General features: G+C 42.1%; 1 protein-coding gene across 3 annotated transcripts; it reads left to right on the top strand.

Moving 5' to 3' along the window:
* The first annotated feature begins 234 nt into the window (after positions 1 to 234).
* On the top strand, positions 235 to 18,050 carry nexn (nexilin (F actin binding protein)). 3 transcript variants are annotated; one of them, XM_053625942.1, is made up of 15 exons: positions 235 to 420; positions 3,732 to 4,051; positions 4,302 to 4,493; positions 4,754 to 4,841; positions 4,950 to 5,098; positions 6,516 to 6,719; positions 6,846 to 7,022; positions 7,552 to 7,740; positions 9,030 to 9,224; positions 10,169 to 10,216; positions 12,003 to 12,197; positions 12,341 to 12,562; positions 13,890 to 14,078; positions 14,737 to 15,094; positions 17,524 to 18,050. In XM_053625942.1, the coding sequence occupies exons 2-15, from the start codon at positions 3,809 to 3,811 to the stop codon at positions 17,535 to 17,537; spliced, it is 2,463 nt and encodes an 820-aa protein (XP_053481917.1). In that variant the 5' UTR covers positions 235 to 420; positions 3,732 to 3,808; the 3' UTR covers positions 17,538 to 18,050. The 3 variants fall into 3 exon arrangements, with proteins under 3 accessions (XP_053481917.1, XP_053481918.1, XP_053481919.1); XM_053625943.1 differs by lacking the exon at positions 10,169 to 10,216; XM_053625944.1 differs by lacking the exon at positions 235 to 420 and having other exon boundaries at positions 3,980 to 4,051; positions 4,304 to 4,493.
* Positions 18,051 to 18,893: the final 843 nt, after the last annotated feature.

Below are 18,893 nucleotides of genomic sequence, written 5' to 3' on the forward strand. Positions count from 1 at the left end.
TGATTCAACACTAATTACTCAAGGCACAAAAATGGCTCTGAAGACCCATAATGCTCAGCTACAGGACAGGGTTAGAGGAAACTGGGGGGGGGGTAAAAAGGGCAGCCGTGTGTGTGTGTGTGTGTGTGTGTGTGTGGGGTGACAGCTGTGGAGTGGTGACGCGTGCGGAATGCGGTGGTCAGTATAACAGGGCTTTTATGGCCAGGGCAGGTCCGTCTGTAAGCTTCACTCATTCTCCTGTCTGTCAAAGTAACACACACATACAATCACACACTCTCTCACACACACACACACTCGCGCACACACAGTGCAGTGTGGAATTACGGATCTGGATCTCGCTGTGGACACCAGAGGTTTATTATTTTTTTGCTGTGGAAAAGTTCTTATGAGAGAACTCGGAGGAGGAGGAACTACAAACCGGTAGGTTTTATTATTGATTTAAAAAAAAAAAAAAAAAAAAAAAAAATTCAATGTTGTGAAATTTTATAATTGTATATGTGTAGAAACGATTGATAAAAAAATTCTGGAATTTTAAACGTATTTTAAATGTATATCTGAGTCTCTCACAGAATTAATCATAATAATAATAACGTCAGGCTTCTCTGGTTAAAAAAAAAAAAAAAATGCTACAAATTTATTCTCACACTTTTAACTTAGCTTTTATTATTCGCCTTACTTTTACATAATAATAAAAAAAAAGTAAAGAAGAAAAAAAAAGTATTAAACTTTTATTCTATTTGTACGCACGTTCTTAATATATATACATATATACATATATATATACGCTCTTATTTATTGCATTGTTGTTGGCCTATTTTTACGGTTTTATTCTCAGTTTGTGTTTTGTTTTTGACGAAGTTTTCTTCCAATTGATTTCATTCATCGTACGGACTGTGTTTTATACATTTTCCCAACCTGACATTGTGTCAACGTTATTCTTAAAACGGCACGGTTATTAACCCTGATTCACAAAAAGAACGCGATTTAAATAAAATACCTACCTTTACCTGTGTGTAACGGTCACGCTCGACAGCCACTTTAATAAAAAATAAACGTGTATAAACATCAAATATAAATTAAAGGCTAATCTGAGCTAAACATACTTTCCAGACGACTTCTTCTTCACAAAAAATATCATGTATATATGAAGTTTTCGGTGTGATGAACAAAGACCTGCGAACATGACGACAATACGATATTCGGTACAACGCTAATACCGCAGACATTTGAATAATAATCGACGTCGAATTATTTGGCGTATGTATGTACGTGCTAAAACTGACTTTTTAAATTCATTCACCATCAAACTGACTCGATACGGTCGCTATCAGAGACTCGTCAGTTATATTCTGTCCTTTGGATGTGAAGTAGAAATGGCGTAGAGACTCGAGGTCAGTTCTTAGAATAGAATTTACGCTGGAAACAATTCAATGTAAAAATAAGGATTTATAAAACGTCATTCTTTTTTTTTCTTCTTTTTTTTTAAGTGTAATGATATAAACTCTGTGTGTGTGTGTGTGTGTGTGTGTTCACCCCCCCTCCCCGCCACACACACCCTCTTCCCCGACCCCCTCAAATCTCACCACATAGCTGTCCTCAAAAATAGCCATGGGTCACATGGGCCCTCACCGACAGCAGTTAAATTTAGGCTCTGCATATCGTGCTGGGATTTCGTCCCCGTGGAGAACGTTCTCATGACGTTCAATCTATTCGACAGGTTGCTAGAAGGTTTAGTCGTTAGCGTTCCACAAACTACGTCGCCAAAACCCGTCGCGACGCTCTTCATTTCAATGTATACAAAAAAAAAAACACAACTTTATAACTTCAGATCTTTATAAAGATGACTAACTAACACGCTGAAATTCTTCCGTAACGAGACGTTTACTTAACGTGCGTGGAAGGAGTCTCCAGCGTCGGCGCTTCGTAACGGTCTTCAAGAGGTGAAGCCCGAAGCAAGACGTCACGTTTTCCGACCTTTTCAGGGACGGACGAGTTTACGCGTCGTCGTGGTTTCTCGGCAACGAGACACGCGTTCCGTTTCGTTCTTGTCTCGTTAAATTCGAGAGAGGGAAAGTGAGGCGAGGGAGTCGTAATAGCGTAAGAGGAAAGAAACGCTTGGGAAACTCGGGCGTGATGACATTAAGACCGCTTCATCACACAGCTAAAATAGATTTTCCTATAAAAAAAGCGAAGGATTACGACGCCACATGTTCACTGTTATAACTGTGATGTTGTTAAAAGGCGTAGAAACATAAAGGATAATTGATGGAGCTTTGAAATGACGTCCAACTCTCGTGTTGCGTTTGCGTGTTTGATAACGTCTCCGTAAAAATGTGTTTGGTATTGTCGCTTTGCTCGGGTTTTGGTCGAACGCAAACGCCGTATGTGTTCCAAATATCCGTATCCGTATTGCAATTTAAACCAGAAGTGGGCGTGGCTTTGTGAATTTCTGGCTTTGACAGATTCTCGACCTCAGCTACATCGTTGTAGTTCATAACAGCCCTCTCTCTCTCTCTCTCTCTCTCTCTCTCTCTCTCTCTTAGAGATGTGTGCAAGACTGTTAAAAAAAATTACGTTATTACTTTTGTTTGCACGCACTTGAAATATCTTCTAACAGATTCGGCTGCTTGTATTTCTCAAATTATAAACAAACTAGTGGTCTAGTTGAAATCTCCGTGAGCTTGACCAGGCAGTTAGTAGGGATGCGGTAAATGCATCTCTCACGGCGTCGCACCTTCTTGTTAATTAACAGTGTTAAATAACGTTAGGTAATGTTGTAATCTTTGTTTGGCCCTGAGATTTCTTTCAAGCTTCTTTAAAAAAAAACAACCTGTATCTGTATTCCCCGCTGAAATACAAACAAACAATAGAAACCTGAATAGAATTGGTAATGGTTTTAATGGTTAAAATGGGAATTGTACTGGTTTTAATGGAAATTGTTATTACTGGGATACTACTGGGAGTTTATTGCTTTCTGTTGGTGGCATGTTATGTCTAGTGGATTCCATTAATGGTAATGGTTTTAACTGCTAGCTGATGGTTTGTAATGGTTGCAAATTTGTAATACCATTTGGAACCTATGATGAATTTCTGTGATAGTTTCTGTTCAACAATGTATTCGTATTTGGTTATGTTCCTAGACCATCCACCCCCCCCCCAAAAAGCCCCCCGCCCTCCTTTAAGTCTCTCCTTTAAGCCAAAGCATGTATGTAGAGGAATTTTAGAGGAATTCAGAGTGTATGCTATCAATTAAAGTCATATTGTGGACCGTAATCGAATTGAAAGATTAGAAATACAGAGCTAGTCTCTTTCTAGGTGTCTCGAGGGGGCAAAATAGAGCGATAAGCTCAGGGCTGTAAACTCATCTACTGGCAAAACCTGACCAAAAAACGACGTGGTTCTTCATTAGAAGGTTAAAACGATTGACACATAATCCCAGTTTAGTCCATTTCAGCTCAGGTTGTAAAATCTAGAAAAGTTCAAGGGGGGTGAATACTTATGCAAGACACTGTATGGTAAAACCGTGGGGTTTTTTTTTTATGGCGATGTTAATGTAATGAGGTTAATCTGATGTTACATAAATTCAGTTTGCCCCCCCTGGTATAAAGATGGTGGTTCTTTCCCTAAAGTGTGATTATTATATTGGTGTGCCTAATTATGCTTCCTTAAACTTCTTCCTTATACGCCGCTTTGCTTTGATGTCTGTTGATTTGGTTCTCTCTTTCCTTCAGGCGCGCTGCTTCATCACAGGCTTCATCTGAAGGATCCATCTTTAGGCCTCATCATCCCGTCTAACAGAGACGCCAGAATGACCGACATCGTAAGCCACCTAGATGACACGAAGAACCTCGCGACTCAGGAGGAAATGAACGGCGTGACGGAGGAAGCAGAGACAAAGAAGACCGGCAGGACGAGAAAGCGCGAAAGGCCGCAGAAGAGCTCCGACGCCGGCATCACTGAGGTGAAAAACATGAACGACGTCGGAACCTTCGAGGACGGCTCGACGGAGACGGGCGGAGCCAACCCGACAGACGTCGCACTAAAACAAGAGGTATGGAGGAGACCTTTATTTCCACTTCCCTAAGAGTATGAAGGTCTTTGATTGATCAGCACAGAAATATAAAATATTTAAATCGGGGGATTTTCCAATAAATGTCCATTGATGTCAAAGTGGTATAAAGAGACGACGTGGCTCGATAGGATGCCCGTTGGAGGTTCTTCAATGAATCAGATAAGTCATGTTAGGTTCAAGCACGTCCTCCTTTTGAACGTCCTTCATCCTTCTTACTTTCTTCCCAAAGAGACTCCTCAAGTCCAAAAAACCAGTGCAGAAATGCTACATCCCAAAAACAAGCAAAGGGGACGTCAAGAGCAAGTTTGAGGCCATGCAGAAGGTCAGGGAGGAGAGGAACCGCATGAGGAGCGAGGAGGAGCAGAAGAAACGCAAGGAGCAGTACGTCAAAGAGCGAGAGAGGATGCGCAAAAAGCAGATGGTCAGTATGTGAGCGTCGGTGTATCCAAAAACTAAATAACATGCGTCCTGATTCAGAAAAAATGATGGATATTTAAAGACTTTGCAGCAGCCGCTGGTCATGTGACTATAGAAGGTCCAATCGGTTTCCTCGCTGCATGCTGTACTTACAGGATTACCAGCCATTACGGTGTAATCACGGCGCAGGCCGTATAAAAGCAGATGATCCCCCAGATAAACCCTTTCTAACCTCACAACAACCTGCTGTCTCATCCTCCGCAGATAAAAGAGCTGCTCGCCTCCAGCGACGAGGAGGAGGAGGAAGTACAACCGGCCAAGGTTGAGAAATCGTACGTCCCCAAGATCATCGGTGAGTCGGAAGACGTAAAAACACAGGCAGACACCGGCGTCCTGAAAGCGACCAGAAATCCAAATCTACATCTTCTTTTAATCCGTAATCCCGTTTCTGTCTCCACAGGCAGCGTGAAGGGGAAGTTTGCTGAGATGGAGAAGCAGAGGAAGGAAGACCAGAGGAGGAAGACGGAGGAAGAGAGGAAGAAGCGCGTCACTCAGGAGGCCTTGGAGAAGGCCAAGATTCAGAAGGAGCTGGCCAAGAAGGCGGAGGAGGTGAGCGAGCACGTTTAGGGAAGGAGTCTCCAGTGTCAGCGCTTTAACGTTAAGTTTTCTGACTTTCCTTTGCGGTTTCTCGCTAACACGACAAACACGCGTTTTTTTTTGTTTTTTTATGTCTTCGAGAGACAGGCTGGATTGGGAACGACTGTTTACAGCGCCTATATTAAACGTAACGATAAACGGATTAAAGAGTACGACATTATTTTCCTATAACGGCTTTATTCCTCGTTTACGCCGATGAATTAAAGCGAAAACAGAAATGAAGGCCGACAAACCTCTGCGTAGTTTCTGTATCTTTGGAGATATCGTATCCGGCCGGCTGGCGTTAGCAACGTCGAGCATCACTTCAGAGCGCTAACACATGGTGTGTGGAGACAGTGGTTTAAAATAGCGCCTGGAATGTTGTGCTCTTTACTCGCGGAAGCGTGTTAGACGCTGAGACCGCCGTTAATTAGATCTGTACCGGCCGAAGCGTTTCATAAACGTACAAACGATCGTGGGTCAGGAATGAGAGAACAATAAGGGGCCAAATCGTTTGTTTCAAAATAAACATAGCACTCACGTGGAACAATTGTCTACATCGCATCTGCCCCAGAACTCTGACTCTGTACCGAGGCAGTAAATCTGGCAGGTCCGGACGACATGTGACCGGCAACTGTTTCCCATGCGGTCTAAAACGAGAGGTCAGCCACTTTTTCGGAGTGAATTAGGCGCTGGGACTCGTTCAGAAGAAACAGCTGAGCCAGCAGGACGGCGAGGGCTAAGCTACAACTCGTCTGGGTCTCTTTGTGTGTGTGTGTGTGTGTGTCAGAGCAGGATACAGGAACACGTCTGCTCATGACAACCATCCTGATCACACACCCGTTGCTTCTTCTTCTTCTTCTTCTTCTTCTTCATGTTTTTTTCTTCTTCGAAATTTCCGTTGCCATCTCTTAACAGCTAACACATGATATATCGACAATATGAACAGAAAAAGGGGTTACGTTGGAGATCTGGAGAAATCTAGACACTTCTGTTGGTGAGAAATGATCCAGCTAGTGATCACATGATGGATTTATTCTTTTTGTGCTTATAATTCCAACCTGAGGTGGAGAAAATCTGCTGTCGTGATGTCCTGCTGCTAACGGCTTAATAACTGGTTTTGACTCAATATCAGCAGACTTAAAGGTGAGAACATGGAGAACTATGGGCACGTTTTTGGATTTCGCTTAGCGTACGAGCAGTGTAATGGAGCAAGTAAGGTAATCTTGAACAGAAACCTGTTTTAAAATAAGAACTCGAGTGCTTTAATAAGGAGTTTGGATTGTTTAGGCGAAGATCTCACGCGTTAAGGGTGCGCACACTTTGGTACGTTTCACACCACGCCGGTCCGATGCTGACGTTCGATTTGTGAACTTCATTCCGTCCACAGGACGGAGACAACAGCGTCTTGGTGCGAGTCGTCCCGGCTAAAGCGCAGAAGCAACCCGGGAAGATCAAAGTGAACTTCGAGGACATGGAGAAGAGTCGAGAGGAGGAGATGAAGAAGAGGACCGAGGAGGAGAAGAAGAAGAGATACGACGAGAACCGCCGCTCGTTCAGAGAGGCCAAGCGACGCTCCGTTTCCACAAACCAGGTCGGGAGGATCGGTGGGGGGTAGGAAAGGTGGATCTGTGACTGGAACGAAGAGCAGAAAAGAGCACAGTGAAGCTTCTTCAGAAAACAGGGACGACGATTAATCTGATGTATTTTGGTTGTGCAGGATGATGAGGAGGCCGAGGGGAAAGAGAAGGAGCGCGTGACTCCAGGGAAGCTGCGTCTGACGTTCGAGGAGCAGGAGAAGGAGAGGCAGGAGCAGCAGAGGAAGCAGGCCGAGGAGGAGGCCAGGAGGAGGCTCCAGGAGGAGAGGAAAGCTTTCGAGGAGGCCAAAATGGGCATGGTACACCCTTTAACACCCTTTTTGGTCCATACTCCGCCCCCTTTTTAAAAAATCTCTTTATAGTTACACTTAACGTCCACAAAACTAATTCTGAATGTCATGGCATCGCACAATGCGGAGAAAACTCCCACACGATGTTAATGGTGTGATTAAGGTGTGTACATGTCTGTAATGCGACTAAAACAGGAATACTCCACACGTCATTTGTGTTTACTCCGTGTATAACTTTAGTCGGATTAAGATCATCAGAAATCTCTGCTTACATGCTAGTTTCTTAATCAGAGTATCGTCTTAATCGGGTTCATATCAGATTATTGTTGTCCGTGTGAATGTACTGAGCGACTCCGCTTCATCACACCTAGGTGTTGTTGATTATTGTGTTGCTTTCCGATTCCTTACGTATAAAAGTTCTCAGAAGAAAGAACACCAGATTGATTGATTGATTTAACATTCTTTTAAGGGGGGGAAAAAAAATAAATACTGTAACGTTTTTACAAAACCACAAATACTGTGTCTTCACGTGGTCCAGCCTCAGGATGACGAGGACGTGACCACCGAACAGAGCGAGAAGGAAGAGATCCGGCCGGGGAAACTGAGGCTCAGCTTCGAGGAGCTAGAACGACAGAGACTGGAGGATGAACACAAACGTGTGGAGGAAGAAAGGAAGAGACGCATCCTGGAGGAGAGGAAGGCGTTTGCCGACGCCCGAAAGAGCATGGTCAGATCAGTCACTGATTTAAAATTTAAAAAATACAACAAAAAACAAACACAGCATGCTAAATATATATCGCTGACACAGCTAGCTAACTATAGCTACGTCTCGGATCGCGCACTTACACTATACGCTAAAGTTTAGCACGAAAAACCTCCAACGTTTCCTTATTTCGATGGTCCTGAACACATTACGCACATTGCACTGATAGTTAAATATGCAAACGCGTCCGTTTCAAGACGTACAAACGTGTACGAAAGGCTTCGAGCTCAGAAGCAGAGCAAACATGCTAACACAGCTAACAGCAAATGAAAGATATTAGCCAAGGTGTACAGTAGCATGTTTTATCAGCATTTTGGTTTTTAGATTTATTATTAGTGTCGTTATATATGTCATGTCTGAGTGTCAAGAAATCGAACCTTTAAAACCTGAAAATTTCTCAATTCCTCAAACATCGGTCCTGTCGTACTAGCATGACTTAACAACTTAGCTTATTACATAAATAGACTGCGCTAAACATAATAATAAAAGGCATTTAGTTAATTGTTCACTTTTATTAAGTTCATAAAAGGCATTAGCCACCAAGTAGCATGTTTTTTTTTTCTTTTTATGTGTAAACTTGCATAAATGCTAGCATGCTACATGACTGTTATTTTACTAGCATAAAAGTGCAAACTCTTGATTCCTTAGTGAAGTTAGCGTTCGTGAATCCTATTATAAGGAAGTCACTGACTTAATGCTAGTTTTTTCAAATACACTTCCCATAATACAGTAACATACCTGGAATAAATATGAGTCTTAAGTAATCTATTTGTTCTAAATTTTAAAATGTATTGGCACAGATTTAACCATGAGGAGCTAGCATGGCTTTATTTTATTAGCATAAAAACAAATACGGTTGATTCCTTAGTATCAGTTAGCGTTATCGCTAACTTATCGCTAGCTTGATAAGATATTTATGAATAAACTGTACATGGTACAGTAAAATACCTGGATTATTGTTACAAGTGGGTCAAAAGTAAAGTTTTTGCATTCAAAACGTGTTAATTACTCACAATTAGCCAGAGCTAGCACGACTTAACACCAGGATTGGGCTTTAATGTCCTAGCATGAAGGGGTCAATCGGGCTCATCTCGACTGTCCCGTCAGATCTTTTGCGATCATGAAGCATCAGACGGAAGCGGAGAACGTTAGCATAAATAGCATCGTTATAAACTGCAGACTTGAGCATTGAGCTGCGTGTCATGATCCCCGGTTTGCTAACACATCTTACACAGCTCTCGCGTTGTTTTCAGCATCTAGATGACGAAGACGACATCCTGCTGGCTGCCATGAGTGTCGACGCCGGGGACAATCCAGGTAAACTGACCATCAGCTTCGAGGAACTGGAGAGGCAGAGACGTGAGGAAGAGCAGAAGAGGAAGGAGGAAGAGGCCAAGCGTCGCCTGGAGGAGGAGAAGAGGCTGTTCGCCGAGGCTCGCAAGAACATGGTGAGGCGAAACGGTGAAAATGGGGACGATCCTTTCCAGATTAGCATGGATCTGCATGCGTTGGCTCTGAGACTTAATATCAGCTGAATACAAAATGGCCTCCACACTTTTGGGGAGCCATTTTGGATTCGGTTATTCGGTGATGGCCCTGAGGTAACACTCCTTCTGTCAGTTGTCACCAGCTGAACCTTAGTTTTGATAATAATTCTGTCCGGTCCTATACTGAAAGTATTTCGCATAAATCTAGCGTTATATACCATATATACACATCTGTCTCTCTACCTATATCTAACTCTCTATATATCCATCTCTCTCCAGCTATCTCGATATCTATCTTTCCATCTATCTCATTGAATTAATTCGCCCCTCTGTAGCTTATCGCTCAACATGCTAGCTCGCTACAGTACAGCCAGCTAACTTTGTGGTTCATCCTGATTTATCACGCTAGTTTATATGTGGTGTTTCTTTCCTAAACTCTGATATAGTGCTACATCTTGAAACTTAAGTTCAACTGGTGCGACTGGCGACTGGCCGGTTTATCTTTTGTTCAATTCTTGAAACATTTAGCCAGGAGAGTCTTAATGTAACCATAACCCAGAATGCCTGCGGGTCTGCATGGTGGATGTATGCTTGCTAACCCGTATATCATCTGAGCACACAATATCGTCACTTTCCTACTTACACTAATAGTTATTATTATTATTATTCTTTTACCTATCTTTAACCCCTTCCTTCTGGTTTCTGTTGCACCTGTAATATGCCCGATATTATTTATTATTATATGAAACTGGAAGAGAACGGAAGGTTAAACACGAGGAAAGAGCTCTAATCTGACTCACTGTCGCTGATAGGAAGTAGAAATGTCTGTCACAGTAATGAAGTGTATGAAGGTGTGCTCACGTGGTGCGACGCTGCTGTGCTTCTCTGCATTTTGTCTCTCAAAGAGCGGGTCCCGGGATCAGGGCGATACGCCGGCGCTCGGGGCAGGAGAAGTAAGGCACTTTCTATTTAAACTCTACAGTTCAGATATATTTAACAATTGAAGGATATCAGGCAAAACTAATATATAAAAATAATGTGCTGTTGTCATGGTTACTGAGCCTCATGAATATGATATGTACGTATAAGTAATAGATGTAAGTAATAGGATCCTGGTAGATGCAAGCCTGTTTGATTGGACTGTAAAAAAACAGTTTCTATTCCATTCTATTCTATTTCATTCTATTCTATTTAGTTGTACTCTGTTCTGTTACGTTATGGTTCTACGCTATTCTATTCCATTATGTTCTATTCTTATTCTATTAGATTCTATTCTATTTGATTCTATTGAATTGTACTCTATTATATTCTGGTCCATTCTATTTTATTCTATTCTACTTAGGTGTACTCTATTCTATTCTAATTGATTCTATTATGTTCTATTTGATTCTATTTAACTGGACTCTGTTATATTCTGGTCCATTCTATTTTATTCTATTCTACCTAGGTGTACTCTATTCTATTCTGTAGTACTTTATTCTATTCTATTATGTTCTATTCTGTTTTATTCTATTCTATTCTACTCCATTCTGTTCTATTTTATTCTATGTCTGTCTATTCTACTCTATTCTATTTAGTTTATAATCTATTCTATTCTGTTCTATTCTACTCTATTCTATTTAGTTCATAATCTATTCTATTCTGTCCTGTCCTACTCTATTCAGTCGTACTCCATTCTATTCTGCTGTTTATTTCAGTTCTTTTTAGCTGTGTTCTATCCTCTCTTATTGAATTATCTACCGATCCGTGCTATTTAGTTCTATTCTATTCCATTCCATTTTGTTACATTCTCTTATTCTATCAGAGTCAAATTAGGTTTATTCTATATATTCTATTCTGTTCTTGTATATTTTCTATTCTAGTCCATTAAATTCTCTTCTATTCTATGTGGCTGTACTCCTTTCTATTCAGTTCTATTTCACTCTGTTCCTTTTAGCTGCATTCTATTCTCTCTTATTGAACTATCTTACACTCTACGCTATTTAGTTCTGCCATTCTACTGTACTTTAGTTGTATTCAGTTCTCATCTGTTTGGCTGGATTCTATTCCATTCCACTTGGTCCTGTTCTATTGGGATTCAGCTGAATTTTATTCTCTTTAGTGTATTCTATTCTCATAAAATGTGGATTCCGTTCTTATTCTATTTAGTTCAATTCTACTGAAATGAATTCCATTTTGTTCTTGTTAGTTGCATTATATTTCATTGTATTCTATTTAGTTTTATTCTCTTCTCTTGTCCTCTAATGAATTGAATTTTATCGTGTTTTATTTTGTTCCGTAAGCTATCCTATTAATCTGTTCTGTTCGGTTATATTATATTCTACTCGTGAAGTCTTTATTTATAATTTGGCACACGAGCATAGAGCACGCATGATATTCAATAGCGTAAATAACACTGTGATGTATTTTCATTCTCATGGCTGTAATTCTGCCTGATGCTGATTACTAAAGTGACTAAAGCAGTGACTGCTGTCTGTTTCAGCTCTCATGGATTAAAATTATTCCATTTTGTTTGTTTTTTTTTACATGCAGCAGATAATTATAAATATGTCGGACGTGTTTGGTCTCCGGCGTTAGCATCTTTCGCGTTGAGACTCATATTGGATCATACGTAGAGCTCATAAACGTTATATATATTAAAGTGCAAGAATTTAAAAATGTATAGTTTATTAACATTACCTTACTTGGCCCTGAGGTGCTTGTACTTATAAGCTTATATCCCTGCATCTGTCCCTGCAGGTGCAGGACGAGGACGACACCCTGGTGAGGACGGAATCGCAGGAAGCAATGCATCCTGGGAAACTGGAGATCAATTTCGAGGAGATGATGAAGATGAAAGAGGAGGAGGAGCGGAAAAAGAAGGAGGAAGCACGGCGTAAGAAGATGGAGATAGAGAAGAAAGAGTTTGAGCAGATACGTCAGGAGATGGGCGAGGTAAATATCAATCTTACTACTCTTACTGTAGAAGTCTGTATATTATCTACAAAGTGATCACACAAACTCCAATGCCCGACTAATTCTGTGGCGTGTGTGTGTGTGTGTGTGTGTGTGTGTGTGTGCGTGCTTGTGTGTCCCAGGAGGAGATCAACGAGACGACGGAGGTGGTGAGCTCCGAGTACCAGGAGCTGACAAAACTGAAGAGAACCGGCTCCATCCATGCCAAGAACCTGAAGGTGAAGTTTGAGAAGATCAAAGAGCTCACGGAGGAGGAGATCCAGAGGAAGATCGAAGAGGAGAGAGCGAGGAGGAAAGCCATCGATGAGGAGATCAAAGAGAGGGAAGCGGAGCGCTGTGTGGAGGTACGGGCCACAAACATGACAAATCTAGATTTATTATTTATTTACCGCGTACATAGTGGGATGAAAATACCGAGCTTCAGGATTACAACACGCGATACACACAACTACAAAAGCAAACTGTAGAGGTGGGAAAACAACCAACTTTTTTTTAGACCAGGAGCTTTTTAATCAGGAAACTTATCAGGAACATAGCACATTTTGTTTCAGACCACCCAATTTGTAGGCGAGCAAAAATATTGGAACATGTGCCTGACAGGTGTTTCTTGTTATCCAGGTGTGACCTGTTCGACTGTTCAAACAATCGATTGTTTAAACAGTAAATAGCTCTGAACATCTAGTCTCGGTTTTAGCCTTCAATGTCACCTGTGAAGACTGCATTTGTTGTTAAAAAGGTTAAACCAACATGAAGATCAGGGAGCTGTCTATGGGAGAACAGTAAGGCGTTTTTGAAGATGAGAAAAAGAGGGAAAATCCATCAGAGGCATTGCACAAGCATCGGGTATAGCCGATACAATAACAATTTGAGGAACGTCCTGAAAAAGAAAGAACCCACTGGTGTACCGAGCGACAGACACCGAACGGGTCGGCCGAGGAGAACGACAACAGGTGATGACGGAAACGTTCTGAGAGAGCTGTGAAGAAAAACCCAAAACAGTCAGTGACATCACCGACAACCTCCACAGGGCAGGGGTGAAGGTATCACAACCCACCGTGCAAAGAAGACTTCGAGAGAAGAAATATAGAGGGCATGACACAAGATGCAAACCACTCATCAGCAGTAAGACTGGAATTCGCAAAGAAATACAGAGATGATCCACAAACCAAGATGAACCTCTACCAAAGTGATGGAAAGGACAAAGTGTGGAGAAAGAAAGGATCTGCTCATGATCCAGAACATACAAGCTGATCTGTGGAACATGGTGGAGGTAGCGTCATGGCTTGGGGTTGCACGGCTGCTTCTGGAACATTCTCACTGATCTTTATTGATGATGGAACTCATGATGGGAGCAGCAGAACGAATTCAGACGTCTACAGGAACATCCTGTCTGACAATTTACAGAGAAACGCGTCCGAATGAATCGTGAGGAACTCCATCATGCAGAAGGACAACGATCCAAAACACACTGCCACCTCAACAAAGGACTTCATCAGGGGAGAAAGTGGAAGGTCTTAGACTGTTCAAGTCAATCACCAGACCTTCACCCAACCCGAAGAGGAGACTGAAGGGAGAAACATAAAAGCTGAAATCCTAACCTCTCGTCTCATCTACATCTTTTGATCTCAAACCCAAATGTCTTTGGTGACGTGTGCTTTTTCTTCCCTGCAGGATGAGGACGAGGACACGAAGGGCGCTGTGAAAACGGAGGACGCGCCGTTCAAGCAGAAAGTGGACATGCGCGCACGGTTCGAGCAGATGGCCAAAGCGCGTGAGGAGGAGGAGAAGAGGAGGATCGAAGAGCAGAAGCTCCAGAGGATGCATTTCGAGCAGCAGGAAATCGACGCCGCTCTCCAAAATGTAAAAGTCTTGTGGGACGCTTTGTTTAAGAGATAACTGTTGGACGTTCTGCATGATGAGGGGGAAATTCCATGTCATGCTTCATTCTGAAATGAAATCCGACGCTTTGAACTAAAAGGGCTGTGTTAGCTGTGGGGAGCATGCTCGCGTAGAAGGTTGCATGCGCGTTAGTTTTTGTGTGTGTGTTTTACCTACAGATCAGTTAGTGAGTTGGTGCTGAAATGAGGCAGTGGAGGCTCAGTGGTTAAAGGATCTGGGTGACTGATCAGAAGGTCAGGAGTTCAAATCCCAGCACTGCCAAGCTACCACTGTTGGGCCCTCGAGCAAGGCCCTTAACCCTCAACTGCTCAGTTAAATATAAATGAGATAAATGTAAGTCGCTCTGGATAAGGGCGTCTGCCGAGTGCCCTAAATGTAAATGAAATAGATGCACTGATCATACGAGTGATCAGAGTTAGCTAGATCCTCCTGAAGCTCATGAAATAAACCAGTCTGGAATATTAATAACTATTCATCCAGATCAAACTCAGACAAAACCCCCTAACGATACTGTGTTTGATGCATCCCTCTTAATGCATGATGGATCTGCATGCACGCTTTGGACTTTGGATTTTTCTCTCCATGGACCCTGAAACATGTTGTGGTGTATGTGTGTCAGAAAAAGGAGGATGAAGATGAAGAGGAAGGCAGCGTTGTGAACGGCTCCTACGATGAGGAGGACGATCACGGCCGGTCGGGCGCTCCGTGGTTCAAAAAGCCCTTGAAGAACCAGACGGTGGTGGACTCCGAGCCTGTGCGCTTCACGGTGAAGATCACGGGCGAGCCCAAGCCTGAGGTGACGTGGTGGTTCGAGGGTGAGCTGCTGCAGGACTGCGAGGATTATCAGTACATCGAGCGTGGCGAGACCTACTGCCTCTACCTGCCTGAGACCTTCCCAGAGGACGAGGGCGAGTACATGTGCAAGGCCGTGAACAGCCGCGGCAGCGCCGCCAGCACGTGTATCCTCACTATAGAGAGTAAGCCGCCGCCGCCGATGTCACTTCCTGTTAACCAGCGCATGCCAGCGTTCCTTCTAATCCTGCTACTAACTCCAAATAAACTGCATTCCCCTTTATCCTCTTCTGTAGTGATGGGTGTTCTGAATCACTTCACTTATTCACTTATTCTTGTGAAGAGTCTGAGCGGAAACATATTAACCACATTTCACATAATAATTACACAAGCCACGTTTATAATTTACAACAATTTATCTTGATACATGATGTATGAATTATACATTTAAAGTAGCCACTGATTTCAATACTGTACGAGTTACACTGTATGTAATACTGTGAGAGATACAGGCCACGCCTCCTTCATTGTGACTGACAGTCACAGAGGCCACACCTTTTCATTGAGACTGACAGACACAGAGCCACTCCTCCTTCACTGGGAGTAGCAGGCATGGATGCCACACCTCCTTTACTAATACTGATAGGCACAGAGCCCACACATTCCTTACTATTATAGCCAACAGGCCACACCACCTTTACTAATACTGATAGGCACAGAGACCACACCTTATTTACTATTACAGCCAACAGGCCACACCTCCTTCACTAATACTGATAGTCACAGAGGCCACACCTTCCTTACTGATACTGATAGGCACAGAGACCACACCTTCTTTACCATTACAGCCAACAGGCCACACCTCCTTCACTAATACTGATAGTCACAGAGGCCACACCTTCCTTACTGATACTGATAGGCACAGAGACCACACCTTCTTTACTACTACAGCCAATAGGCCACACCTCCTTTACTAATACTGATATTCACATAGGCCACACCTTCCTTACTGATACTGATAGGCACAGAGGCCACACCTTCTTTACCATTACAGCCAATAGGCCACACCTCCTTCACTAATACTGATAGTCACAGAGGCCACACCTTCCTTACTGATACTGATAGTCACAGAGACCACACCTTATTTACTATTACAGCCAATAGGCCACACCTCCTTTACTGATACTGATAGGCACAGAGATCACACCTTCTTTACTATTCCAGCCAACAGGTCACACCTCCTTCACTAATACTGATAGACACAGAGGCTATACCTCCTTTTTACTAATACTGAAAGGCACAGAGACCACACCTTCTTTACTATTACAGCCAAGAGGCCATGCCCCCTTTACTAATACTGAAAGGCACAGATGGCAAGACTCCTTTTATTAGGCCTTAAAGGCACAGAAGCCACACTTACCTTACTCACAGACAAAGGGACACACCTGCTTTAATTGCATTCATGTACACAGAGGCCACACCTCCTTCTTTCTAGAGGCCACACCCCTTCAGCTAGCCAACTTTATGTCATTTTTTAAAACATAATTATGTACTGACAGCAGAATTTTTTTCTCTCCACTAACAAATTTTCACCCAATGCCAGCTTGCTAAGTGTGAACGTAAGTAAGCTAGTTAACCCCTGTTAGTTTGCTAACGTTGTATGATGTAACACACAGACGCCATGACAGCAGGCCTATTTTCAAAAGAGACGTCATTTCTCCTGTCAACAAATTCTGAAATGTTGTTTAACACTGATCTGTTTCTATATATATCGATTCAGACCTTCAGTCCTCGGGCCGTATTCAGAGTCCGAGTGCGCGGTGAGGATTTAATTCCCGAAATTGCCTACAACGCTATCCAGACCTCAGACGTAACCCCAAACATCTCGAGTTATGAAAAAAGTTCTGAAGTTAACTTTGCTGTTTACGTCTTCAGTCCGTATTTTCTATCCCTAACTCTTCTTTTTACATTTTTTTTTAGGTTTAAAGCTGAGCACTTGTATTTAAAAGCTGGGAAGCAATTCTAATAATCAGACTATTCGCTTAATATCTTAATAAAGAGCCCGGAACATCAGCTTCACCCTCCTGTTCTGTTATGGGTCAGTTTGTGATGTCTGAACGACTGGTTCATCTCTCTTTTTCCCTTTGAAATGTTTTGACTTTCCTCATTTAGGGTCACGAACTTATATACAAATATAAGTTCGTGACCCTTTGTTTACTTCTTTAAGCTGTTTGTTTACGGTTTCAAGCTGTTCTTTGCTGTGTGTTTTGTGTATTTAAAACTGTGGAAGTCATTTCGACCCATAACATAATGGATGTAACTTTTTTTTTCCCAACATGGAAGTAACAGGAGGGTTGAACAGCTGCGTAACCCGACTCTGAATACCCAGAACTTTCCCTGCATCACTATTAACATTACATTTGGAAGAAGAAGAAAAAAAAACACCAACTCTGAATGTAGTCCTTAGCGCTTGTTTTATGTATCGAGTCTCCTGATGACTCGAGTAAAGGAGTCATTTATAAAGGACGAATCATTTATGAATGATCCGTCGCTGCTCATCTAGTTTCATCTACCTCATGATCATGACTCTCTCTCTCTCTCTCTCTCTCTCCAGCTGAGGACTACTGACGCGCCCCATCGCTCTCTCTCTCTCTCTCCGGAACTTTCCCTGTCTTTTTCATGTCTTTTTGACGTTCATATCTCGTGGTAGGGCCAAACATTCTTCTTCAGAGGAAGAAAGCAGCCTGTGTGTGTGTGTGTGTGTGTGTGTGTGTGTGTGTGCGCGCGCGTGTGTGTGTTTTCACCATTCCTCCGAAGAATCCGCTCGAAGTTGAAGTGAAAGCCGTGTTGTTTACATGCGAAAGCTGCCCTCGCCAACGGAAAGAAGACTTTTGGCGAATTTGTGCCAAAAACAGACGCGCAGTTCCCACGAGTCGTTCATACCGACACCGCGATCCGAAAAAGATTCATGTCTTGAATAACGCAACAGGGTCAACTGCTGTTTCTTTTCTTTTACGGAGGAATGAAGGAAAGTCGACTGTTTAAGGGAATCGGTTTGCTCAGAAATCTGAGAAAACACGAAATCGTGACGTTTATTTAACTGTAAAACTATATCTAAAACTATATATATATATATATATATATATATATATATATATATATATATATATATATATAAACCAGCCAAAGCGTGAACCCCTCTGTCCTGAACATGTCAGAAACCTTAAAGCTACGGCTTCACCTCGGACTGTTACAAAGCGCTGACACTGGAGACTCCTTCCTTAAGCGTTACCCAAACTTCACCGCGTCAACGATTTTCTTTGTACCCTTTGTAACTCGTTGTTACTATGGAAACCATAACACATCAGAACCAGCGCATTAATATAAAGCTGTGCTACTGTCAGAGCCGCCGTTCTGGAAAACTAATCAACACCCGTGTGAGTCAGTTGTTACTCCTCAGTCATTAGCTCACTGATTTCTGAGTGATCCGGTCCTTTAACAGTACTTTTATTATTATTATTATTATTATTATTATTATTATTATTATTTTAATTATTATTTTTTTTTAAACAATGCAGGAACAACGGTTTTCATCCTGTCTGTGATTTAAAGTTGACGAATTGTTCACGTTTTCATAAGGCCATGTGTTTTTATGTTGAGTTAAAGACTATCGTGATTAAACACTCTGCTGAGGTTTGCATACGGTGAGGTTAGGTTAGAAACGGAAAAGGTATTTGTGATATTTAAACTTTTAATAAAATGTACAAAAACTCAACCTCGCGTGCCGTCATTTTTTTGGCGTCACCGACGACCTGATCGTCAACCGAAGAGCAACGAAAGTCCTGTTTCTGTAGAGTCTTTGAGATTTTCCAAATATTAACACACAAATGCAATACAGTGAGATATTAATTCAAGTATGTGTTTACGCAGTATGAATTCTCTTGGTGCAATTCTCGACAAGATAAAAAAAAAAAAACTTTTTAA

This window comes from Ictalurus furcatus, chromosome 5 (genome assembly GCF_023375685.1).
Source record: "Ictalurus furcatus strain D&B chromosome 5, Billie_1.0, whole genome shotgun sequence".
NCBI classification, from domain to species: Eukaryota; Metazoa; Chordata; class Actinopteri; order Siluriformes; family Ictaluridae; genus Ictalurus; species Ictalurus furcatus.